We start from the raw sequence: 26,583 nt of genomic DNA, 5'->3' as shown, positions 1-26,583 counted from the left end.
TGCTGGACTATTGACCACTTGATCATGAGTTCAGTTCTTACTACAGCTATTGTGTTGTACACCTAAGCAAAATGCACGTTTTTGTTTGCATACTTTTTACTCTTTTACCAGTTTCAGTCACTGGACTGTGACCATGCTGGAGCACTGCTTTCAATGGCTTAGTTGATCATATGGATCCCAGTACTTGTTTTAAAATTTTATACTTCTTTTATCAACCTTTTTTTGTCAAACCACTAAGTTACAGGATATAAATAAAGACACGCATACACACACACTGTCATGACAGGGTTCTGTAAGAGACACTTGCCTGAAATGCCACATGCTGGGATTGAACCTAAAACTATGTGGTTGTAATAGAAACTTTTTAGCCACATTGCTCAACTGACAAAGCCACAATCTAATGGACAAAAAAAGAAAAGGGTTCTCTCTCACCCAGGCTTCACAGTATACATTTAGATGGTTTGAAAGACAATCAGTTGTAAAAGATATTGCTAGCATAAAAGCATATCCCCCTTTCATATTAAAGCATATTTAAAAAAAATAAAGCAGAGTCCTAAATGTGGCAATGCTTCAAGGGTTTGAGTCAACTATATCAACCCTGGCACTTACTTCAGTCTGGTATTTATTTTATTGAACAGCTAAGTACCTTTCTGTTGACACAATGCTAGTTTTTAACAAGTGGTACTGTTGAATCAAATACACACACATACACACACACACAGTACATTGGGATTCCATTCAGTTTCTATCAACCAAATTCTGCTCACAATATATTGGTCACTTTGAAACTATAGTGGAAATACTTGACTAAGGTGCTACACTATAGTCTAAAACCAGGAGTCATGTAGTTGCAAAGTAAATTTCTTAACCTCATAGCTATGCCTCTTTGTGTGTGTGTGTGAGAGAAGCAGCTAGTTTTAAATCTCGTAGAGATATGCACACATTTAGACTATAGTCTTGGTCACTTCTCCAATTTTAAGTTCTACATTATTTCAGGTTACCTGAAAGATTTAAGTTCATGAAACTCCAGTGGGCAAACCCATTGGACTCTAAATAGATATGTGAATAAACTCGATATCCTTTATCCTTTAGTATTACATCACTAATATTTGGCATGGCTATGTGGTTAAAAATTTTGTTTCTGAAACTTGGTTTTGAGTTCAGTCCCACTGCACTGCACAATGGGCAAGTGTCTTCCACTGTAGGCCCAGGCTGACCAATGCTTTGACAGTGAATTTGGTAGTGAGAAATGGTACATGTGTGCATCTGTGTGAATTTTAATGTTTTGCACTCTTCAAATGAAAAAAAAATGAATTGTATTACAAATAGTGAAGCATGTTACCATTTCCTTTTTGACTAATCATTTGCTAATTCCAAGCTTTCAAAAACATGGAATGAGAGATCTCTTACTTGAGAGGAAAAAAACAAAAAACAGATAAGGGTTAGTAACAGAAACATTTTCCAGATGTAAAACAAAACTCAATAGCATATATTCACCTAACTCACGCCATCATGGAAAGCAGATGTAAATCAAATAAACAGAGTTGTGTGTATAAACATGCATGCAAGTATTTACTTTTTTCAAATAAGAGAAAATGGACTCCAGCACATGTAGTGTGTACACGTCAAGTCTAATATAAACATCAGTCTGTAGAACATGTAGCTCATCAAAGTGTTCTTCAGATTCAGTGTGTTATTTTGAAATAAACTTATTTTAATATTACAATTAGTAGCAGATAGAGAAATTTACTTACAATGTTTAATCCTTTTCTGAGTCATAATGATTTATGGGGAAAAAAATTGGTTCTTTGGTTCCTATAAGTGCTAAGCAAATAAAAACAAATTCCTCCACTGGATAGGAGACTATTTATATTGAATAATATATATTGTTTTCTATGGACACAAGCTTGGTTGTGTAGTCAAAAAGCTTGCTCCTCAACTACATAGTTCAGAGTTCAATCTCAATACACAGAACCTTGTATGTGTGTTTTGTTTTATGTGAGGTTTTTTACAATAGCCTGTGAATAGAATTTAGTAGACAAAATCAGTGCCAGAGTCATCATATACTTATATAGTTTATCATCATTATTTTAACATCTGCTTGTATGGATTGGATGAAATTTGTTAAGGCAGATTTTCTACATCCAGATGCTTTTCCTATTGTCAACCTCTGCCTGTTTGTAAGCAAGGTAATATTTCTCCAAGTCCTTCAAACACAAAGGCAATAAATGGTTGGATATATTTTCATGGAAGCTTGTAAACAAACAATACTACTCGTATGATGGTGATGTTTGTATACAATTAGTGAATAATATGACCAGGATTCACAGGCATACACTCATTTATGATGGGTTTCTTTCTCGGGCTATAAAAGAAGACATTTGCGACCAGGCCTAAAACCGTGTGATTGTGAGGCAAATTTCTTAAGCACACAGCCATGCCTGTATAGTATGTGTGTGTGTATCTTTTGGCGAAGTATTTCAGATATAAACATCTCAAGGAAACAATAACAATCTCTTATAGTCAGAGTTCTTTGAAATATTTGATTTGCATTGCATTAAACACTGTTCATCTTCAGAAATTCCAATGAACTAGTGACTGGAAATCTTTAACAATATTGTTATTCATCGAAAGCATTTAAATCTAGTTATATTGGTCTACAGTCAGTCACAATTAGTCTACAGATAGACCTAATTTCTAAACTTTAGTCAATATTAGTCACTGACTTGTACTATAGCTAATTACACATCTATGTTACATTCTACAATTTTATTTATCAACTTTCAGTACATCTGAACTGCATTGCCTGTGTTGCTATTGTATATAGTCAGTATATTGTGTTACTGTCGTAAATAGTCACCACCTTACATTACTGTTGTAACCATGCCAGCATGGAAAATAGATGCTGATGATGATGATATTTGTTACTAATGTATATGTTATTACTGCTGTATTTTCTGGCATACAAATTGATGTGGTATATAATGTGAACATTCAGCCATCACTGTCTTTCCAAATCCTGCTGCATTTCACATAGAATTTTTGGTCCTCCAAAGCTGTCTTGGTGTTTATAAGTTAACCTGCCATTTTGTAGCTGTAAATTTTGGTCTGAAAAATTCAGCTTGTCTGCCAGAAAATATAGTTTTGTTTATAATCACTGTTTTGCTCTTATGTTGTATATAGTCACTATTTTGCATTATGGCTGTTATGCATCCACCAAGTGTTATTATTGTGTTTTATCACCACTATATATTACTATTAAATATAATCTTGTATATAGTCATCATCTTGTGTAACTTATATATATTTATGCCACTGATAATGTTACAATCATATTTAGCCTGTTACAAGATGTAACAACAGATCTTGTTATTCTTACGGCTACATTGAAGTCATTTACAACTGGTCATCAGTATCTATGCATGTGCTAAGGACCAGTTGTTTACCTAAATATCCTTCAAATCACACTTGGCCATCTGAAAAAAGGATTGGCCTATTGGGTAATGTATTCCAAAGTAGACATCACCTGAAAAAAAGATGGAATGGTCATGACTAGAAAGTTTTTCTTCACAGGTTCACTCAAGTAGGGTTGACCTAAGGCTAAACAACTAGTATTGTTGTTGGGTATGTATATCTCCAAATAAACATGCAATGACTGATATAGATATACAGACTTGCAGAGGTGCATATGATAAATGCACAAAGACTGTTATCATAAATGAAAGGAAGCTGGAGATGAAGGTGTCAGAAACACTATTGTTTCTGAAATACTAATAATTCCTTCCTTGAAACTGTTGACCCCACCCTCTTGTAATGCCTTCTTCATAATTGTGTAACAAGAAAAACAACTTGTTACTCCATGAAGCCTAGCTAGAGTTTAAGGCCAGGAGTTTAGCATAAGCTGATTTATAATACTTGTCTTAAGAGTTACAACGGTGAGTAGTAAAATGGTAAGAACAGCTGCTACAACTCCAGATGAATCAATTTGTTGATGTTAAATGTCTGTAAATAAAATCAATATAAACATTTAGAAAATCTAGCCAACAAGAGCACCTCTATGTAGTTGGTTGACCTTCTCTAAATACTAGCCTAATCTTCCTTGAATTGCACTCTACTATTTTTAAATAAAAAAACAGGAACATTGACTAATGAAGTTCTAGATGCACTGCCTGGAGAGAAAAAATGTTCTGCTCTAGGGTGGGGTTGGTCTAAACAGTATGAAATTAGAAAATTAACATTTTATATTTTATTTTTAAAAATCTCCTTTTCCTTAGTATTTTAGTTGAATTTTAAGAATATTTCCTTCTGTAAGTTTTTCCACACATATGCACATGTATGCTAATGGAACAAATTTAGTTAATAAGTCAAATTTGTTTATTGTTTATGCTTATTTTTGTTTAAATATAAACATGTTTTACATGTTAAATTTATTTCATTTTTATTTTATTTATAGTCTGGCCAGAAGAAAAATATATTGTAGAATATTCCTTGGAATATGGATTCTTACGATTGTCTCCCAAGACAAGAGATCGGCTTAACATCAGTGTTATGTTGGTGACGCTAGGTAAGATGTGCTTCCCTTGGTTTTTGTTTAATGTGTTTTACAATGTTAAAACACTGACATCATTTATATGAGTGACAGCTACATGATGACTAGCAAACAATAAATATATTGTTTGTGATGATGAAATGTATTAGTATACATGAATACATTATAACACCACATGATTTTGCAACTGGTTGCCAGAATATGAGAAAGCAAAATTGAAGAAAGTGTCGTTATTATTTCATTTTAACTTCCATTAGTTCATTATTTAAAAGTATTGTACAAAAATAAATGTTATTTCCAAAAATTATTGCTTATCACTGTTGAATTTTTTTTTTATCTCATCACTCAAGTTACAATACGTTTGAAGTTATCACTTAGTTTGCAATTTTCAAATGAATTGCTTGTTATCATAAGTGGAAAAGTTTTTGCAGCTGTAAAAAATTACATACTTTTGAGTGGAACATTTTTACACTTTTGGTCAATGGAACACCAGCTTTGCTACATCCTTTGCAAACAGACTTAACTCTCAATGTCTTGTTTGTTGTGGTTGTTATGTAACTCCAGATTAACTTTTATGAAGCTTACATATGGCATATAACTTGCTGAACAATTAGGTGTAACCTACAGATTTGTAGCTAGGATATTCCTGGCTTCCACCTAGTTTCAAATTTTACTCAGCAATCTTCAAAATAGATGATTCATCATCATTATTTAATGTCCACCTTCAATGGGTGGGACAGTTTGACTAGGGCAAGGGCAAGTTAGGCAGAAGCCTGCATCAGACTTTTGTAACTTTTTTGGCAAGATTTTTACAGCTGGATACCCTTTTTAATATCAACCACTCTGCAGAGTGGATTTAGTGCTTTTTACGTGGCACAAACACAGGTGAGGTCAGTTTTGGTGAGGTTTTTACAACTGGATGCCCTTCCAAATGGCACCTGTACTGACAGGATCACCAACTGCTTGCAAGACAAAAAATGAAAAAAGACCTCTTTAGAAGGTGGGGTGCATTGGAGGAGGTCTTCTTGTGTCAGATGATGAAAGGCTATAGTGAGGCAGAAAAACAGAAACAGGTGTCTTGCTGTAAGGGGAAGTACAAGGTTACCTGGCGGGGGAGAGAGCGAGAGTGATCAGAAATGAAGACAGAAACAGGTGTGCTGCTGCAAAGGAAATACATGGTTACCCAACATGAGGGAAGTGCAGGAGGAGAGAAAGAGAGGGGGACAGCAGAATAGAGATGGTGGCAAAGTGCCAGACATACACAATGATACAGTGAGACAAGGCATGGGTGGAACACGCAGGTCGGAAGCTAGCAGACATCAATGATACAGTGGCACAGGGCCAAGAGGACAGGATTGGGAGTGGGAGGTAAGTCTAGTGCATGAAGTGAAAATGTGAGGAAGAGATGTAGTTTGGTTTGTTGTGGTAAAGTGTGTGAGAAATTTTCTTAAGTGTGGGTGGGACATGCAGTGCTTCTAGAACTCAGTTTCGCTGACATGGGAGAGTCTTCTCAAGAACTGAGATCAGTCCTTACCACTTCATTTCACAGCTTCTTGGGTCTTCCTCATTCATATGCATCCCATGTCCAAATCAACGTAATCTTCTCTCTTGCATGCTACATTTGATTCCACTTAAGCCCAACTTTCCCCTCAATACATTTGCCTTTTGTTCTACATGCACACTGATGTAGCACATCCAACGGAGAATATTACCTTCATTTCTCTCCAGTCTGTGCATGTCTTCTGCATTCAGAGCCCATGTCTCACTACCATGGAGGATAGCCATTTATACACAAGCATCATATAATCTACCTTTCACTCTGAGGGAGAGTCCTTTTGTTACCAACAGAGGTAATAGCTCTCTGAACTTCCTCCACCCAATTCTTATTCTACAAACAATACTTTCAGAACATCCTCCACTATTGCTAATTTGGTCACCTAGGTAACAGAAATTATCTATAACCTCAAGAGAATCTAGGTCCTGTGTGCTCTTAATGCTTATTATTCCTGCACATCTGTTAATCTACCTGTGATTCCATTGCACCTCTTATGCGTCCATAGTTTACACTGGGTGCAGTGAATGGAATTTCTTCCAACTTCTTTCCTACATATTGAGCTGGGCCATTTTCTTAATGGAAAGAGAGTTTTATCTTCTTTCTTACTAGCAACAACTTTGGTCTTTGCTAGGTTAAATTTAAGGCCCTTTGATTCCAGGTTTTGTTTCTATACCTGGAATTTCTTCTCCAATTCTGCTAAAGATTCTGCAATAAGAGCAAGGTCATCAGCATATAGCAGTTATCACCGGCACCCAGTTTTGAATTCCTCTGTTATGGCTTGGAGGAATATAATGACTAAGAGTGGGTCGAGAACTGAGCCCTGGTGAACCCCTACCTGTATGTTAAATTCATCACTATTCATGGCCAACTCTCACCTTACTGGCAGCACCACTGTACATGGCTTGTACAGCTCTAACAAGCTACTCCTCTACTCTCTAACTTCCTTAGAGACCACCATATAACAGACCAGGGAACTCTGTTGAAAGCTTTGTCTAGGTTGATGAAGACTAAGTACAATGGTTTCCTTTTGGCCAAATACTTTTCCTGCAGTTGTTTCACTAGGAAGGTGGCATTTGTGATACTCTTCCCAGGTACAAAACCGAACTGCTTCTCATCTAGTTTAATTCTATTTCTAATCAATTGAGCTACAACCCTCTCAGTAACTTTCATGACTTGGACTAGCAATTTAATGACATTGCAGCTGTTTCTATCTAAAGCATCACCTTTATCTTAGTAGCAGCTAACTATAATACTACTACACCAATAAATTGGGGATGGTGCCATCCTGAATAACCTGATTAACTATGTGGGTGACTGAGCTGTATCCTACACCACTGGAGATTTTAATTATCTCAGCAGTGATTCCTGATGGTGCAGGGGCTTTCTCTGTCTTCATGTCCTTAATTGCCTTATCTATTATGCTACTATCAACTTTATTGGCTGTCCCTCAATTGGTTCAGTATTTAGTAGTCTCTCTTTCTCCCATTCATTTTCCACATTTAGTAAGCTTTCATAGTGACACTCCCATGCATCTTCCTTGAGTCACTAAATGCAAGCATACCATTATCCATTCACACACATTTCTCACCTACCACATCTCTATTCTCTCTGATACACTGCTTTGCAATCCTGAACACCTCATGCCTCTGATCCTCACACTGTAGAACATTTGCACATCTCTTACCTTCAGCTACTCCTTTTGCTATGTATACCTGACGCCTAGCTGTTCTTTTGGCTATCTTATATAATTCTCTGCTTCCACCATTTTTCCAGTCTTTCCAGGCCTGTCTTTTTGCTTTTATAGCACTGTCAACCTCCTTGCTCCACCACCATGTCACCCTTGGTCTAGCTGGGACTCTGCACCAACCACAGGTTTTGTCTGTAGTCCTCAGTAAATTGTCTCGCAGGAACTTCCAATTGTCCTCTAAGCTATATGTCCCGAACTCTTCCTCTCTTTTGTCAAAAGCTTCCATTAGTAAATCTCAAGTTTTTTTCTGTTTGTTAGGTCTTTGAGCTTCCATAGTCTTCTTTTCCAGATTGGTTTATTTCTCCAAGCTTTTCTAACTCTAATTCTGAAGTCACTAACTATTAACTTATGTTGAGTTGTACACTCTTCATCTGGGAAAGACTTTGCATTTTTAAGCATCCATCTATCTTGTTGCCTAGTGAGGAGGTAATCAGCCTGGCTTATGTGCTCACCACCAGACTGATAAGTGATTAGGTGGCTTGCTGGGTTTTTTTTAAGTTAGTGTTGCAGATCATGAGATCATTTGCATCACAGAACTCCAGCAGTCTTGTTCCCTTCTCATTTCTGTGTCCGAAACCATAGCCTCCATGCACTCCCTGGAATCCATTGGGATGCTGTCCAATATGTCCATTGACGTCACCAGCCACAATTACAAAGTCTCTGTCATTTGTTTTTGAGAGGTGGTCTGCAAAAGGACCTCATAAAATTGGTCCTTCTGCTTATCAGTCAACTGCATATAATATACCTAATCCTGTATATAATATTGCTTCAAATTTTGGTACAAAGTCAGGAATTTTATGTTAAGAGGCTTAACCGATCACATTGACACCAATATTTGGCTGCCACTTTATTTAATTGACCCTGAAAGGATGAAAGGCAAAATTTTTTAACTAAGAACATAAAGAGGAAAACAAAAAATACTGTTAAGTATTTGTCTGGGACACCAATGATTTTGCTGTCTTAATCCTGTATATAATATAATTCAAATGAATTAGATTTTGGTTCACAGAGACATTTGTTCAGTAGCCTGGACCACCTAAATGCAAGTACACACTATTAGAAGGTTCAGTTCTAGGCTGTCTCTCTCATTCCTCCATTTTTACTTGATATTTTACTTTAACTTTGATTACTTAGGAGAAATTTTAATCATGAAACTAAAACTAAGCTATGACCACTGTCAATATTCAATACCTCCTTTAGGAGAAAGGGACAGTGTCTATTAACTTTGTAGATATTCTCAAGAGGCTGGTAAGATTGATATGGCTGTTTGAAGTTAGAACATTTCTAAACTGGCACCTTCAGCAAATAAAAAAAAAATTTTTTTAACACAAAAAAAGGGGGGGGGGATTTCAGATGGTTGATTGGGTAAAAATGGTTAGTGGTGGATAGAATGCCAGGGATCATTGGGGAGAAAGACAGCCAGAACAGAAGCCATTGATTGTAGTAGCAATTAAAGTGTAGAAGGATTAGACAGAGGTTGTCATGTATTGAAAAATGCCTGAAGCCCACTTGGTGACCACATTACCATTTACACAACAGAGCACCTGCCTGCCTGACTTACACACCTCCCTGTTGTTTATATGGCACATCGAAATCAAAATCGAATTGAACCAGCCAGGATCCCTGGTCTGGTGGTACGTAAAAAGCACTATCCGACTCGTGGCCTATGCCAGCGCCGCCTCCACTGGCTTCCGGGCCGGTGGCACGTAAAATACACCAATCTGACCGTACGACAGGCACCCATGCCAACCCCCTTGCTTGCGAAGACATGTTGGGGCAAGCGAAATCGAAATCGAATTGAACCAGCCAGGATCCCTGGTCTGGTGGTACGTAAAAAGCACTATCCGACTCGTGGCCAATGCCAGCGCCGCCTCCACTGGCTTCCGTGCCGGTGGCACGTAAAATACACCAACCTGACTGTACGACAGGCACCCATGCCAACCCCCTTGCTTGCGAAAACATGTTGGGGCAATCGAAATCGAAATCGAATTGAACCAGCCAGGATCCCTGGTCTGGTGGTACGTAAAAAGCACTATCCGACTCGTGGCCGATGCCAGCTCCGACTCATCTGGCTTCCGTGCCGGTGGCACATAAAATACACCAATCCGACCGTGGCCGTTGCCAGCCTCGCCTGGCACCTGTGCAGGTGGCACGTAAAAAGCACCCACTACACTCACGGAGTGGTTAGCGTTAGGAAGGGCATCCAGCTGTAGAAACACTGCCAGATAAGACTGGAGCCTGGTGCAGCCTTCTGGCTTCCCAGATCCCCGGTCGAACCGTCCAACCCATGCTAGCATGGACAACGGGCGTTAAACGATGATGATGATGATGATAGTCCGACAAGTCTCCAAGATCGATAAATTGTATAACCTAATTAGAACCAGTGAATTATAATTATCAACAAGTAATCAATCTTAATGGTAAATTGGGTTTGTCATTAAGAGTGTCAGATAAAATGGCAAGTGGTATTTGATACTCTGCTTTCTCTGAATTGAAACCTGCCAAGATCAACTTTGCATTTCATCCTTTCAGGGTCGATAAAGAAAACGTACAAATTGAGGATGATGAATTAGAATTGTAAGGACATTGAACTGGATATCTTTTTGTATTTGTTCCAGTTCTTTATTTTCTTAGTTCATGGCCTACTTGAAAGGTAGACTTAATCCATTATGTATACACCACCACCTGACACCTTGGATGCCTTTAGCAAAGTCCATTCTATTGCAAGCATTTGAGTCAAATGTCCAGTTAGAGGAGACCTTTTTTCCTTGCTCTGATCAATCTTAAAAGGCCTTGCAAAAGGTCATGGGCACTGCTATTTCCTCCAGACTGTAAGATAAAATTTAAAAAATCTTACAATCTCAATTTTATACCCAGTTGCTAATTCCAGGTGGTTTGTTCTCTCACCTTCTGAAAACTTGATCGATTATGACTGAATGTTCCAGTTAATCTGATCAATAGAACAACCTGCTTGTGAAATTAATATGCCAGTGGCTGAGTATTCCACAAAGAGTGTGATAAGACTGGCCCTTTGAATTACAGGTAAGACTCATTTTTGCCAGCTGAATGGACTGGAGAGGTGTGAAGTAAAGCATCTTGCCCAAAGAGACAACGCACCTCCAGTGGGAATTGAATGCCATGACCTTACGACTGTGAGCTGAGTACTCTAACCACTAAGCCACACACTTTCACTACTCAGACACAAACAGAGAGAGAAACATTAAGATAAAATATCTGATGTCAAGTCAGTGACACCAAAATGGCTGTGCCAAAATATTTGTTATTCAAACTTGGGGATAAAGGACAGAAAATGGGTGATGACCACGACTGGAGGACTTGGGTGAGGGTGATAAGCAATTATCTAATCTAAGGAACAGAGTCTTTGTAAAAGTGTATAGAGGTGGGTAGGCCCTAAGCGCTCAATATTCTTTTGGTGCACCCATATCTATATAATTCAAAATATAAACAATGATTAACCATAAAATAAATTTCTATTTTTAAAAATGAAACAAAAATAACAGTAAGATTGAAAATAACGTTTATTTGTGTATACTTCTACTTTATTTATATTTGAGTTTGTTTGTTTTTTTTTTTTTTTTTTTTCTTTTGGTTGCAAAATCTTTGATCAAATTTTCACTATGACACTATGAAGCACTTTGAAATTATAATTCCAATCGTGTAAACCACTACGAATATTATTTTAGCAAGTTTAAAATGATTTCTTTTGTATTGTAAACCATTTACCATTTCATTATGTTTATGAAAAGGAAGAATTAGTAATGTCATAAATCTGATTAACTCTTTAGCATTCAGATTTCTTAGTCAAATATATTGCTTATATATTCACATTGTTTTGAATTAATCACACATTATCGTGTAGCTTCAAGATTTCAATTGGTGTTTTTGTATATTTTTAGAATGACATTGTAGGTTAGGTGTGAGATGTTGGATCTGGTCAGTTTTAGCATAAAACACAAGTAAAATATTTGGCTAGATATGGCCAGATTAAACACTAACAAGTGAAAGCTGATTAAGGTTACACGATAGCTACTGATCTATAGGGTGAAAATGGATGGGACAGGAATTGATTTGCTGAGGAATGTTGAATCAGTGCTTGGTTCAAACCTTCTCAAAGATGGAACATGTGAACTTTATTGTATTGACAGATATTTCCTCTTGTTTGTTTCTAGTGGAATATACCACTAGAGCATCTGACTTTTATATTGTTAACTTATAAAGAATAAATGCCTTCCCTTGATGCACTGAGTATGTTTATTGTTTTAATGGTTAAAAGTTCAGAAAGTTGCCTATAACTGATAGAGAAATTCCTTTGTTAGCTGGCTGTTGTGTGTGGTTATTGTTTAACCCCAGGTGAACCTTAAACCTTTAGCGTTTAAACCGGCCATATCCGGCCAAAAATTTTCTGCCTGTTTTATGTTCAAACTAGCCATATCTGGTCTCTCACACCAACCCTACAATATCGCTTTAAACATTAACAGCTACCTCATCAAAATCTCATAGCTACAAGATAATGCATGATTAATTCAAAACAATGTGGATGAAGAAGCATTCATTTTGGCAGAATAATGCGAACACTAAAGGGTTAATGAAACTTCTTCCTGTGACCAATGAACAACACTTTTCTATCCATAATCATCAAATATGTCTTTCATTATTTTTAACAGTATTGAGAGATTTGGCTGTTTCTTACTGGTTGAACAGCCTTATAAAAGTCCCTTCCTTAGTACATTCTTATCAATATTTTCCTACTGGCAACCACCTGCAGAAATTCAAACTTAACCACAGTTCACCATTTTGCAGGACCTACAAAAGCTGTGTACTAACCCTTCTACTTTGTCTGAACGATCATGTAGTTGTTTGTGTGTGTGTGTGTGTGTGTGTCTACGATGATGATGATATATATATATAAATATTAAAATTACTAAGTCTCTCTAAAAGAGAACAACGGCAGCGTTTCCGGAAAATAATAGTTATCGCCATACTAATATGGCATTCTTATAAAAATAAGAATAAAGCTGTCCGCTTATTAGCTCCATGAGGCCATCGCCTTAAGTTAGCTATTTGATACACAAACTGTATCCATATAACCTTCGAACAAGGGAGGTCAGTCGCTCCACACTACTTGACCGGCAGCTACAGACGCGTTTCGGGGTATTGCCCCTTTTCAATGCAGCGTAGCCAGACCAGTAGGTGTCGCTTCTGACAATCTCTGTTCGAAGGTTTTATTTACCTAGCTTCGGTGGAATACATCCACTTGTTTTCAATAATAGAAATATTAAAATTACTAAGTCTCTCTAAAAGAGAACAACGGCAGCGTTTCCGGAAAATAATAGTTATCGCCATACTAATATGGCATTCTTATAAAAATAAGAATAAAGCTGTCCGCTTATTAGCTCCATGAGCTAATAAGCGGACAGCTTTATTCTTATTTTTATAAGAATGCCATATTAGTATGGCGATAACTATTATTATATATATATACTCTTTTACTTGTTTCAGTCATGTGACTGTAGCCATGCTGGAGCACTGCCTTTAGTCGATCAAATCGACCCCAGGACTTATTCTTTGTAAGCCTAGTACTTATTTTATCGGTCTCTTTTTTGTCGAACCACTAAGTTATGGAGACATAAACACACCAGCATCGGTTGTCAAGCGATGTTGCGGGGACAAACACAGGCACACAAACACGCACATATACATATATATGACGGGCTTCTTTCAGTTTCCGTCTACCAAATCCACTCACAAGGCTTTGGTCGGACTGAGGCTATAGTAGAAGACACTTGCCCAAGGTGCCTCGCAGTGGGACTGAACCCGGAACCATGTGGTTTGTAAGCAAGCTACTTACCACACAGCCACTCCTACGCCTAAATATCTTGAAAGACTATATTTCTGATGTTTTACTAATCTTTGGTTTTCTTTTTCCCTTTGTCTGTATGTTTTCTGTGACTAAATATTCTACATTTTCTCTCCTCTTTAGATCCTTTAAAGGATGAATGCTTTGGAGACAGCTTTACACGGTTTCTTCTGGAAGAATTCTTGGGTTATGATGATATCCTAATGGCTAGTATCAAACAACTGGCCGAGCAAGAAGATAACAAAGGTAAATACCTTTTGAACTGTTTCAGCTTTTATTGCTATGCGCTCTTGTATAGCACACTAGTTCCAATTTTAATCATCTCATTCTTTTAAATTTCAAGCAAAGCACCATCATAATCAGCTTCATTCAACCCATTTGCGTTCACAGTATGAGCCATAGTATGAGTCCTTGCCTCCTTCTCGTCTCTTATCGCTGTCCCACATTGTATTGAGGTGATGTGTGTTTGTATTTTTAAGCTGATAGGGAACAATTTGTGGGTGATTTTGGCTGTTATTTCTAAAATGTCAAGCAACCATATAGATCCTTTTTTTTTGCTGACTTGATTCCTGATCATGATTTTCCTATAGGGAAAATATGGTCAATGAATGAAAGTTGAATCTGAATACTAATTTCATTATTTTGAGAAGGGCTGCAAAACTCACTGGCCACTGTTCCCATCTGTAACTAAATAACTTGAAAACAAAAAAAAACATGAGAGTACTTACTAAGAGTTACCACATAAAAAAGTTATTGAAAATAAGACTTGTATACAGTTTCAGTTTCCATCTACCAGATTTACTCACAAGGCTTTGGTTGGTTCAGGGCTATAGTAGAAAATACTTACCCAAAGTACCATACAGTGGGACCAAACCTAAAACATTGTGATTTGGAAGCAAACTTCTTAACTACGTCCATGCCTACTACTCTCAAAATTACTTTTAGAACATGGTTAAATTTACGTAGCTAAACATTACAGTGTACTGCATAATTAATTTTCTTCCACGTGAAACAAATGTTTGTTGTATGAATCAGTGAGTGAGCACCTACATGGCCACTTGACTTGCTTGATATAACAGCCAAATTTCCATTAAATCACACACTCTCAGCTATCTTTAGCAATCATGAATATCTGCCGCTCACCAGGAATCTCTTTGAAAGAGTAGATGTACATAATTATGAAGGCTTGTTGCAGGAGAGTTATTAGCTTTTAAAGGCCAATCACAAAATGCTGAGCCTTTCAAAAGAGATGGTAAAGGACTGAGATATATGGTACATACATATATGCCGGTGGCACGTAAAAAGCACCATCCATTCGTGTCTGTTGCCAGCCTCGCCTGGCCCCGTGCCAGTGGCACATAAAAAGCACCATCCGTTCGTGGCCGTTTGCCAGCTCTGTCTGGCACCTGTGCGGGTGGCACGTAAAAAGCACCCACTACACTCACGGAGTGGTTGGCGTTAGGAAGGGCATCCAGCTGTAGAAACTCTGCCAGATCTGACTGAGCCTGATGAAGCCTTCTGGCTTCACAGACCCCAGTTGAACCGTCCAACCCATGCTAGCATGGAAAACGGACACTAAACGATGATGATGATGATTGCTCTACTCAAGATGACCTGCCCACCACAACAGAACAGAATTGATAACCTAAAACCACCTTGGTAATATTTGCCCATGAAGGGCAATGGTGCTGGTGCCATATAAAATGCACTGGTGATGATGCTACATAAATAGCAACTTATACACTCTGTAAACTGGTTGGTGTTAGAAAGGGCTTCCATCTGTAGAAACCAAACCAAAACTCACAACTGGAATCTGGTGTTGCTCCTGGCTTGCCAGCTCCTGTCAAACTGCCCAACCCATGCCAGCATGGAAAACGGACCTTAAATGATGATAGCAATACTCATTTAGTGAGCTACAAAAGTTTCTCACTGGCAAGAACAAGTCAAAATTGGTAAGAGTTGTGGTCCCTATAGCAGGTGGTCAAAAGATGTCCGAGGTTCCAGACAAACATTCCCCCCACAATGTGTTACTGTATGGTATTCTTTCTTTTATTCTTTTGCTTGTTTCAGTCATTTGACTTCAGCCATGCTGGAGCATAACTCTAAAAGGTGTTAGTCAAAGAAAATGACCCCAGGACTTATTCTTTGTAAGCCTGTTACTTATTTTATTGGTCTTTTTTGCCAAACCACTAAGTTACGGGAACATAAACACACCAGCATCAGTTGTCAAGCAATGGTGGGGGACAAACACAGACACACACACACTTGTATGTATGTGTGTGTGTGTATATATATATATATATATATATATATATATATATTATGTGAAATAGAAAGATGAATAATCTTGTAGTAGATTAATCAAAGTTTAACCGATACCTTAGTAGCAAAAATCACAGCAGTGAACAGCACGGTTGGAGGTACAACCATCTGGCGTTGCAACCGTGCGTTGGTGCGGATAATTGAAATTAAAACATTATTGGTGAATTGAAGAAATGGAGCTGAACGCAGATTGAACAGAAATCGTTTTATTTCATTCTACACGTGTTTCGAAAGGCACAAATTACCAAAATCCGATTGAATAATGGGACCATATTGTGTCTTTCTCTTCAGGAAGAAAAAAGGGAAATCCGTTGGAAAAACAAAAACAGAACAGAGGCAGAGCAAAAAACAATCGAACTGTGCTCCTAAGAGCCCATGGCGAAACTGTTTATCAGTGTATGTTGAGAACCGGTGGCTGAAGAATTCAACAGGTCAGGCATCGGTCAAACATGTGGGTGAGGGTGTATAGATGTTCTTTGTGACGAGAATAAAATTCTGACTATTTAAAGAATATTGGATGTTTTATAAGGGGCGAGAAAAAATCTACTTAGAGACGTGTGTGTGTGTATACACACACACACGTCTCTAAGTAGATTTTTTCTCGCCCCTTATAAAACATCCAATATTCTTTAAATAGTCAGAACTTTATTCTCGGTCACAAAGAACATCTATACACCCTCACCCACATGTTTGACCGATGCCTGACCTGTTGAATTCTTCAGCCACCGGTTCTCACATACACTGATAAACAGTTTCGCCATGGGCTCTTAGGAGCACAGTTCGATTGTTTTTTTGCTCTGCCTCTGTTCTGTTTTTGTTTTTCCAACGGATTTCCCTTTTTTCTTCCTGAAGAGAAAGACACAATATGGTCCCATTATTCAATCGGATTTTGGTAATTTGTGCCTTTCGAAACACGTGTAGAATGAAATAAAACGATTTCTGTTCAATCTGCGTTCAGCTCCATTTCTTCAATTCACCAATAATGTTATATATATATATATATATATATATATATCAAGGCTATTGTAGAAGACACTTGCCCAAAGTGCCATACAGTAGGCCTGAACCTGGAACTATGTCGCTGGGAAGCGAGCTTCTTACTACACAGCCACGCCTGCACCTAGTTTTATTTCAGTTTTATCCTTTGGCCTTTAGCCTAATGAGACCCTCACTACAAGTCAGTAGTTTAACTATGCAAAGCTGAAGTATTTAACACCCTTAAGCATTACATATCCACATATGCAATCACATCCTACCACCCTAAACAGAAGAGGAAAGACACATTAGAGAATGTTGGGCGAATTAGTCTGGACAATAAGAAAAGGTTTGTTGGTTAATGTTATCCTGGATTTACTATGTTTGAGGAAAGAATGAATTAGTAATGCCTGGAATGCCCTTGGTTATAAATTGTTCTATGCAGCAAAAATAGACATGGGGAATTGATTTGCTGAGGAGTGTTGAGTCAATGCTTGGTTCAAACATTCTCAAAGATGGAACATGTGAACTTTGTTGTATTGATAAATGTTTTTCTTGTTTCTAATGGAATATGCCACTAGAACCTCTATGACTTCTATATTGTTGGCCTAAAATGAGTATGTGCTTAGAACATTTGTGACCCACATATTGTTGATCATTTTATTCATGTTTAATATCTGTTCTGCTTGTCTTTTCTGCAGGTTTCCTACGCAATGTAGTAACAGGAGAACACTACAAGTTTGTCAGTATGTGGATGACTCGTTCTTCTTACATGGCTGCTGCGCTCATTATGTTTCTGTTTGTAAGTTTCTTACTATACCCCACCTTGCTATTTATTCCTGTGCATGAACAGTTCTTTATTTTGCATAGCATCCTTCAGAGACTAAAAGCACATACAGCTAATACAAACACTTGTTGGGCAGAGCAGTGATGATTAGTTTGAGTTTGATTTGGGTGAGATGAGTACAAGACATTTTGGCACAGCTGGCTTTTGACACCTGTTTGGTTTCACTAATTCAGTGATAGCTTATTTGACATCAGATGTTTTAATCTCTCTCTCTCCCTCTGCATGTGTGTTTTCCTCCAGCATCAAAAAGTACTGTCTCCAAACAGGGTGAATGTTCAGTCAGCTGTGCTAAATTGTCAACATACAAACAGCTGCACTTAGTTGTCTCATTCTGGGCTTAGAGGAATTAAAATGAAAGAATCACATATAGAAATGAATTTTTAAATAAAAAATGAATACTTCTAAATGAAAAAAAAGGAGTTTTGTGTAGATGGGGAAAAAAACTGAAAAATACACTGGAACAATTGATGTAGAACTGTATGAAATATGAGAGTAGAGGAAATACAGTGGCATGTGAGACTTGAGTGGGTGCTATGTTTTTATAGAATTGTAGTAAATATAGTGGGTTGGTATGTGTAGAACTGTAGAGGAAGCAATATGTGGTTTTTGTGGGTCAACTGAATGTACAATGGATGGTTTCTTTTGAATTAAGTAGAAACAGTTTTTGGTCAAGTGTGTGTACTATTGAGATTTGATATGGATTGATATAAAATAATATAAAGCTATCTGATTAATTGTTTCATGTTAATAATTTTTCTTTTGCATATATATGTTTAATTGACAATGTCTGCATTAGATATTGGTATGAGTAAATATACATGACCTTATTATAACGAATGATGATAATGGTAATGATGATGCAAGTGAATGAAGTCACATCTTCACTCAACTCTTTGGTTGACCACTACTTGGAAGGAGTCTCTGCGAACATTTCTCCTGTTTGGTTTAATATTATCTAACAATGGTTCTTTGGGCAAAACTGATGCTTCTGGAACCCAAATTTTTCAGCTAAAGCAATTTTTACACTGAGTTTTCTTCACTTGTCAAGATCCTTATTTGTGTATCAGTAGGATCTGAATATCCTCATCATTGAACATCCACTTTCTGTGCTTGCAAGAGTCAAACAAGATTTGTTGAGATAGATTTTCTCTGGTTGGATCACCAACCTTTGCCTGTTTCCAAGCAAGGTAATATTTTCCCCATTCCTAGATGTTTTTTTACAGAAGACTAGGAATGAATAACCTCACTTATATGGCAATGATGCTCATTTATAACCACCATGGTCTACACAAGATCATTCACACACACATACACACACACACAGAACAGGCTTCTTTCAGTTTCTGTGCACCAAGTCCACTCTCAAGGCTTTGGTTGGTTTGGAGCTGTAGTAAAAGACACTTGCCTGAGGTGCTGCACAGTGGGACTGAACCCAAGACCACATGGTAAGGAAGCAAGCTTCTCAACCACACAACCAGGCCTGCATCTAGATAGTGTTTATAAATTGGGACATTTGTATCATGTTGGAGAGACTGTTCTTCTAACCTTTAATCAGTCATCCGTGAAGAGCAGAACCTCTTTCATACTAGCAGCTGGAAGTGCAACTAAACAGCTGCTATAGTTAAGGTTTGAGTTCATGACCATGCAGTTAATAGTTCAGCACTTTATACTCAAATCTATTTATGCTTTTGAGGTTGTCTAAATATTGTATGTTTTCTTCTCTCAACAGACAGTATCTGTGTCAACCCTCCTACGATATTCACATCGACAGATTTTTATGTTTATAGGTAAGTCAGTCAATATATTTTGCTTTCTCTTTATCCTCAGCCAGTTCTAATTTTATCAATCCTCCCTGAAGTGGTGAAGATAGCATATTGCAGTTCATTCTCATAAAATATGACTTAACTGAAGTAATTTATTGATACCTAGATCATCCCCTAATCTAGTAAACCTATGATGAAAGACATTCTTGCCATGATCATGTTGCCTTGCATTCAGACATTCCTGCATTCCTCAATATATTGTCTTCTTTTTTGGGGGGCTGCTATTTACAGCAGGTCAAATGGGCATATAGATGCTGTTCTCATATTGGGTAATGGTGTTTATGTTAGTGGATGTGTTGTTTTTCAGTTGTAGGTTGTCACTTCCTAAGATACTTGGTTGTGATTTGAGGAAGATTTGGCTCTTATTTCTATCAGATCGTATGGTCATGTAAAATCTCTATCATTAGCTATCAAATGGCATATTTACTCAATAAGATTCAGTGCTGGCATTTATATTTTTAATGCTATCAACAAAATACCTGTTGAAAATAAGTGCTGTGCTCAGGCCTTGATGTTGTAATATTTAGAGAGAGAGAGAGAAAATGTCTGTGTGTGTGTGTTTGGATCTGGTCTATTCTTGCATGATTCAATGACTGGCGTGGTGTCATCAGTGGAGGTGAATAAGATAGACTAAGCCAATGAATGAGTCTTCATTCTGTGTGAAATTTCTACACAGAAATTCAACCTATCAATGTAATGGCCATAACTTCCTTAAATATCTTACTACAATCACCAAATCCAGAACAACTGAGAAATGCGAAAGACTTGTCATTGACGTCTCCTGAGAAAATTCTAGATATACCACCTTCTCATGTAAGAAACTCAGAGGTGAAATTCCTTGACGTTCTGTTTCTCATTTGAGGTTATTTGTTTAATTTTTTGAAAACTTCTTGTTTTTTCAGTAGACCTTCTTCAGATGTTGGAGATGAATGTAACAATAGCCTTCCCAGCAGCACCCCTGCTAACCGTCATTCTGGCACTTGTTGGTAAGTAGACATCGCCTCAGTCGTTCCAGTCTTTAATAATTGGCTTCAAATTTTGCCACAAAGGCAGCAATTTGGTGGGAGGGGATGAGTTGATTACATCGCCCCATGTTCAACTAGCACTTATTTTATTGACTCCGAAAGGATGAAAGTCAACCTCAGCGGAATTTAAACTCAGAATGTCAAGGTGGACGAAATGCCACTAAGCATTCTACCTGGCATGCTAACGATTCTGCCAGCTCACTGTCTTAATACCATTCCAGTCTTTAATAATGATAGTAGGTGGTGGCAATGATTCTATTCCTGTCTGTTCAGATTTGTGTTTGTAAAAGAGAACTCCTAACCACTGCTATTCTTATTGCCTTTCTAAAGGTGGCAAACTGGCAGAACTGGTAGCATGCTTAGTGGCATTTTGCCCATTGCTACATTCTGAGTTCAAATTCCACCAAGAACGGCTTTTCCTTTCATTTTTTTTTCAGAGTTGATAAAATAAGTACTAGTTAAGCACTGGGATTGATGTAATCAGCCGTACTCCTCCTCCCAAAATTTCAGGCTTTGTGCCTAAAATAGAAAGAATTATTGCCTTTGCAGCTGTCCTTGACATCATCATCTCTACTACCATTTTCACTATTATCGATGCTGTTAATACAGTTCCCTATTTGTCTTGTCTTCTAAACATCTCTCTCTTCTTCACATCTTCATACTTGTCACTCCTTCAGTGCAATTTAGTTCACTTATCTTTAACACTAGCTGAAAATGTGCTCAGCAGCTGTTGATGATACAGATTAATGATTTAGAGTGAAATGTTATAAGTATGAAAATACATGTATGTATATATATATATAAAGTACAAAATGGGATAAGAACGCAAAACATCCGGACAACTAGGTGATACAAAAAGGGACAACAAAACATCCAGATAGACGATACAAAGAAAACAAGGACGGGTCATTTGAAGCTTTCTATCGTCAGATCATCCTCGCAATTTCGGCTGATTAATCTTGAGATTGCTCCAATCTGGCTAGCCCCAAGGAAAAACTAAGCTAAGAGTATTAGATTCCTTGGAAGAAAGCATCGAATGTATACGAAAACAAGGACAGAAAAACAGACGATGTTACACGAATATAAATACAAAATACAATTAAAAATAATAATAATAACAGGACATAACAACAGGTGTCTTTCGACTGGGGACGAATTGAATTTAGCTGGCGTGTGTGAAAATGAAGCCTACGGCAGAGATACAAAACTTTCACAAACACAGGGAAAAGTATCGATGTGGCAGTGACCACAGTCAGACGCAAAAAGAAGGCTAGCAGTCTGGCCTATGGGTCACGTGAGAAGAGAAGAGAGAGAAAAAGAGGAACAAAGGAGTTAAGGAGGGGGAATGGGAAAAAATGTCAAGGTAGAAAATGCTAAAATAATTTTATAAAAAACATTTCAGTATCAGTTTCAGTCATTGAGACTTTTTCAACTGTAAGTATGGAAAACAATTAAGTTTTGGAAAAATTAAAAGAAAAGTTTTTTAAAAGAATATTTGCATAGTGTTCAAATACAAGTGGCATTTTTCTTGTTTCTGCCTGTCTCTGTCTCTCTTGTGTACTCTTGGGGATATATGTATATATATATATCTGAATTAAAAAATCTGGTTGGTCTGAAAGTTATATAAGTTAAACATTGGAAATCTTTAGTGTATACATTGTTTGTTATTTTTCTCTTTTTTCAACATTGTCCTTAAACTTGCAATACTTGGTGTAATTTGTGACTGAGCTACTTATATCCATAACAAATAAGTCAGTCCAACCTATTTTACTTAATGATTGACATTTAGATTTATTGACTATCATTGTGAAAACCGCTCAGGTTGGAAGCTGTAATTATATCAGGGTGAGAGGCACAGTAACAGAGTAATACTCCCTTTAGTTCATGGTGTAGTAGTATGTTTGTATATTGTTGTCTTCAACCATGCATTCATGTAATTGAGTTATTTGAATTCTTGTTTCATTACAAGACCTAGTAGCCTTATTCAAATTCTGGAGTGGCATAACAACACTTTCTTTTTTCAAGGTTAAAGTCTGCAGTGGGATTGGGGTCACTTAATCAGAATTACAGTTGTTTAGCAACTGCATTGGAAAATTGCACACATTTTGTCTCCTTTGTGGGTATCAATGCTTTTGCAACTGGTTTCTCCATCAAATATGTTAATTTCTTCAAGTGCAGAATTGATAAGAGCATCAAGGTTTTTTTTTTTTGTAGAACCTAAGTTCCTTAATGAAGGATTTTGGAAGCATATCATAACTATCATTACAACCATTAAGATTGTCACTTTGCATTTGATCCTTCAAACCTCGATAGCATTTTACTCTTAGTTCTTTCTTCTTCTTTCCAACCCATTGGAGATGTTAGTCTTTATTGCAATGGCTTTTGAAAATGTATTCTTGTGATCATCTGCCTCTTAACTGAAACATTTAAAATCATTCGCTCTATGCATCCGCTTGTATGCATTATACTCCTTCAGCATTCTTTTATTAATTCACACCCATGTGCATCACATTCCAAAATTTCTTTCCTCTTAGGAACAAAAGTACAAAGAACAATGGATCATAGTCCTGATTCTATTGACTAATTCTTTGCAAATGATCATGTTATAGAAAACAATATCAAACCATTTGCTACTATTTCTTCCAGTTGCAGGTTGAATGCCTGCTGTTTCTGAATCCATTATCTATAGGAAATTAAAAGTCTGGCTTGACCCAACAGTATATAATAAGAGCTAATTATGGCACTTAGCAATGTGTTGCTGACAGTAAAAAAAAATTTCTTATCACTTGTTACATCATCTTCATCATCATCATCCTCTAATGTCAACTTTTCTGTACTTCCATGGGTCAGCCAGATGCCCTTCCTGTTGCCAACCTCCAACTGTTTCTAAGTAAAGTAATATTTCTTTTGGCCAGACATGTTCTTGCATCATCATCGTCATCGTTTAACATCCGCTTTCCATGCTAGCATGGGTTGGATGATTTGACTGAGGTCTGGTGAACCAGATGGCTGCACCAGGCTCCAATCTGCAGAGTATTGAAAATGAATGATACCGCTTGTAATACAGTGACAATCATTTACAACTACCATGCAATGTCAAGACAAGTAGATTTGGTAAATGATAACCTAAAGAAGCCTTTTATGTGTGTGTGTGTGTGTCTTTTGTCTTGACAACGTGTGATAGTTGTAAAATGATTTTCGCTATCATAGAAGTAGTGTCATTTGTTTTCCAATATTCTGTGAGAATATCTGGTGATAGAGAAATATTCTCTTACTTGGAAACAGGTGAGGATTGGCAACAAGCACCCAGCCATAGAAAATCTACCTCATGCAAGCATAGAAAAGTGGGCTTAAAGTATTGATATATGACAGGTTTCTTTCAGTTTCTGCCTATAAAATCCACTCAAAAGGCTTTGATTAACCTGGGATTATAGCTGAAGACACTTGCCCAAGGCGCCATGCAGTGAGACTGAACCAGAAAATATGTGTTTGGGAAACAAACAGCTACATTTGCATCTGTAATAGTAATAAAGAAAAAAGTTTTCTCACTGGAACAAAAGTAACACTCCCTAAAAATGTATATCTTCACAGAGAAGTAAAATAATGCACAGAAAGGTTAATTTCATTACTGATAGTACAACGTGTAAGAATTTGGAAAAAAATTAAGTAAAATAAAGTATTTATCATATAATTTTTATCAAAGGAATTTGAATGTTTCTCATTAGATTTCTTCGAAAACCTAAAATCCCTCTCCTTATAAATGCACTCCATGATAAACGCAAATAATATAAAATGAAAGTAATGTTATCAGAATGGGAGTACCAAAGTAAATCGATTTCTAGGAAATCCTACACAAGCACAGACACCATTACAAAAAGATGTTGGAGATTATTGCCTTCAAACTATTGTTGAACATGACGGTCAAAGCATACACACATGCACACACAAAAGTGATGTTACTTTTTCAGTAATGTAGATATAAGGTTTGTCGAAAAAGGAACCATATATTTTAAAGAAAAAAACTAATTTATTGCTTTACTTAGAATTAAATGAGACTTGTCTCCAAACTAGCTCCCTCCACTCTTGATACACTACTCCCAGTGCTCTTTCTAATATGTTTCCAGGGACAGCATGCATTTCTTGTACAAATTTCCTTTGATCTCTTCTAGCTTCTAAACTAGTTAGCTATTCAGAGTCAACATCTGAAACAAAAAAGTTTGTGGAGGTCTAATTTGGAGAGGAGGGAAGTTGGAGGTTGGAGAGTCCTTTCGTGCTTTACTGAAAAAACCACAGATATGGACTGAAGCATGAGTTGATGTTGCATTCTTATAATGCAACATCCAGATTTCCTTCACACTGCTTATCAGAAATACTTCAGGACGACTCCCTTATCTTCTAAACTTGATAGTCAGGTGAATGATGTTCCAGTCAAAAGCAGTCATCATCATCATCTATCTTTTATCTTGTTTCAGTCATTAAATTGCAGCCATGCTGGGGCACTGCCTTGAAGAAGTTTTAGTCAAATGAATCAATCCAAGTACTTATTTCTTTTTTTATATTTTTAAAGTCTTGTACTTATTCTATCGGTCTCTTGCCGAACCGCTATGTTATGTACACACACCAACATCAATTGTCAAGCAGTGATGGAGGACAAACAATGACATGCGCGTACACACACACACACACACACACAATGGGTTTCTGTCTACAAAATCTATTCACAAGGCTTTGGTCAGCTGGAAGCCATAGAAAACACTTGCCCAAAGTACCACGCAATGGGGATGAATACAGAACCATGGGGTTGGGAAGCAAACTTCTAACCACACAGCCACGCTGCCACTTTTGAGTAGCTCTGATGTACTTTGGTTTTTGGCCACAGTTACAAGCCATACACCCACATGTCATCAGTTATGACATATTTTCAGAACGTTTTCATCAACTTTCAATTGATCCAACAGCTTCTTACTGACTGTGAGTTCTTGGTGCTGTTTTTGTTCAAGCATGGTTGTGTAGTTAAGAGGCTCACATAGCAATCACATGGATTCAGGTTCAGCCCTACTGTAAGACACCTTGGACAAGTGTCTTCTACTATAGTCCTGGGCCAACCAATGCCTTATGAGTGAATTTAGTAGATGGAAGTTGTATGGAGCCTGTCAAATGTGTGTGTTTATACCACTACCACCACCACTTGACAATCTGTGTTGGTTTGTTTATACTCGCATGACTTAGTGCTTCAACAAAAGAGACCACTATAATAAGAAACAAGTACTGAGCTTGATTTGTTTGAACTAAACCCTTCAGGGCAGTGCCCCTGCATGGCTGCAGTCCAATGACTAAAAGAAATAAAAGATGAAGGATGATACGCTGCATCTTTGACTTTTCTTTCGATGTCTTGTGGCATGAACTTTGAGCCTTGTCTACTTTTGAAATTTTGTGGACAGTCAATGATTTTTCACAGATCGCAGCATCCACTTTGGCTATATAATCATCACCCATTGTTGATGAAAGGTCATTTAGATTTGGGACCATCTTTGATGTATGTCCTTCCCAGTTTGAAAGTATTGCCTTTGATTTTGAATACAGCTCAAACAATTCTCCTCATAAGACAACTGTAACATTAGAAAAGACTATTTAAGTTGGTTTTTTTTTCAAAAATTAAACAGAATTTCCTGGACAAACATATTTATTCTTTCAAAATCCTTCATAGTTTAACTCACAGGTAATCACCAAGTGCACTAAACCTATGTTCACTCTTAACACAAATAGTGATGACTAACTGATTCTGCTTGATGGTATATTGGGCAAGTGTCTTCTACTATAACGCCAGGCTAACCAAAGCCTAGCCTTCTAAGTGGGTTTGGT

At 37.3% G+C, this 26,583-nt stretch overlaps 1 protein-coding gene across 7 annotated transcripts in view; it reads left to right on the top strand.

The window, feature by feature from the left end:
• Positions 1-26,583, top strand: part of LOC115213837 (membralin) — a 93,907-nt gene that overhangs the window by 62,479 nt on the left and 4,845 nt on the right. For 6 of the 7 annotated variants that reach the window (XM_036504758.1, XM_029782765.2, XM_029782762.2 and 3 more), the window contains 5 exons: positions 4,454-4,564; positions 13,853-13,975; positions 17,728-17,828; positions 19,603-19,660; positions 20,599-20,682. In XM_036504758.1, the coding sequence (XP_036360651.1) occupies positions 4,454-4,564; positions 13,853-13,975; positions 17,728-17,828; positions 19,603-19,660; positions 20,599-20,682 (477 nt within the window). The remainder of the gene's footprint in view (positions 1-4,453; positions 4,565-13,852; positions 13,976-17,727; positions 17,829-19,602; positions 19,661-20,598; positions 20,683-26,583) is intronic. The other variant, XM_029782764.2, reaches the window with a different exon arrangement.

Source organism: Octopus sinensis, linkage group LG7 (genome assembly GCF_006345805.1).
Source record: "Octopus sinensis linkage group LG7, ASM634580v1, whole genome shotgun sequence".
NCBI lineage: Eukaryota > Metazoa > Mollusca > Cephalopoda > Octopoda > Octopodidae > Octopus > Octopus sinensis.
Note: the sequence above shows the minus strand (reverse complement) of the source record. Positions and strands in the feature narration are given on the sequence as shown.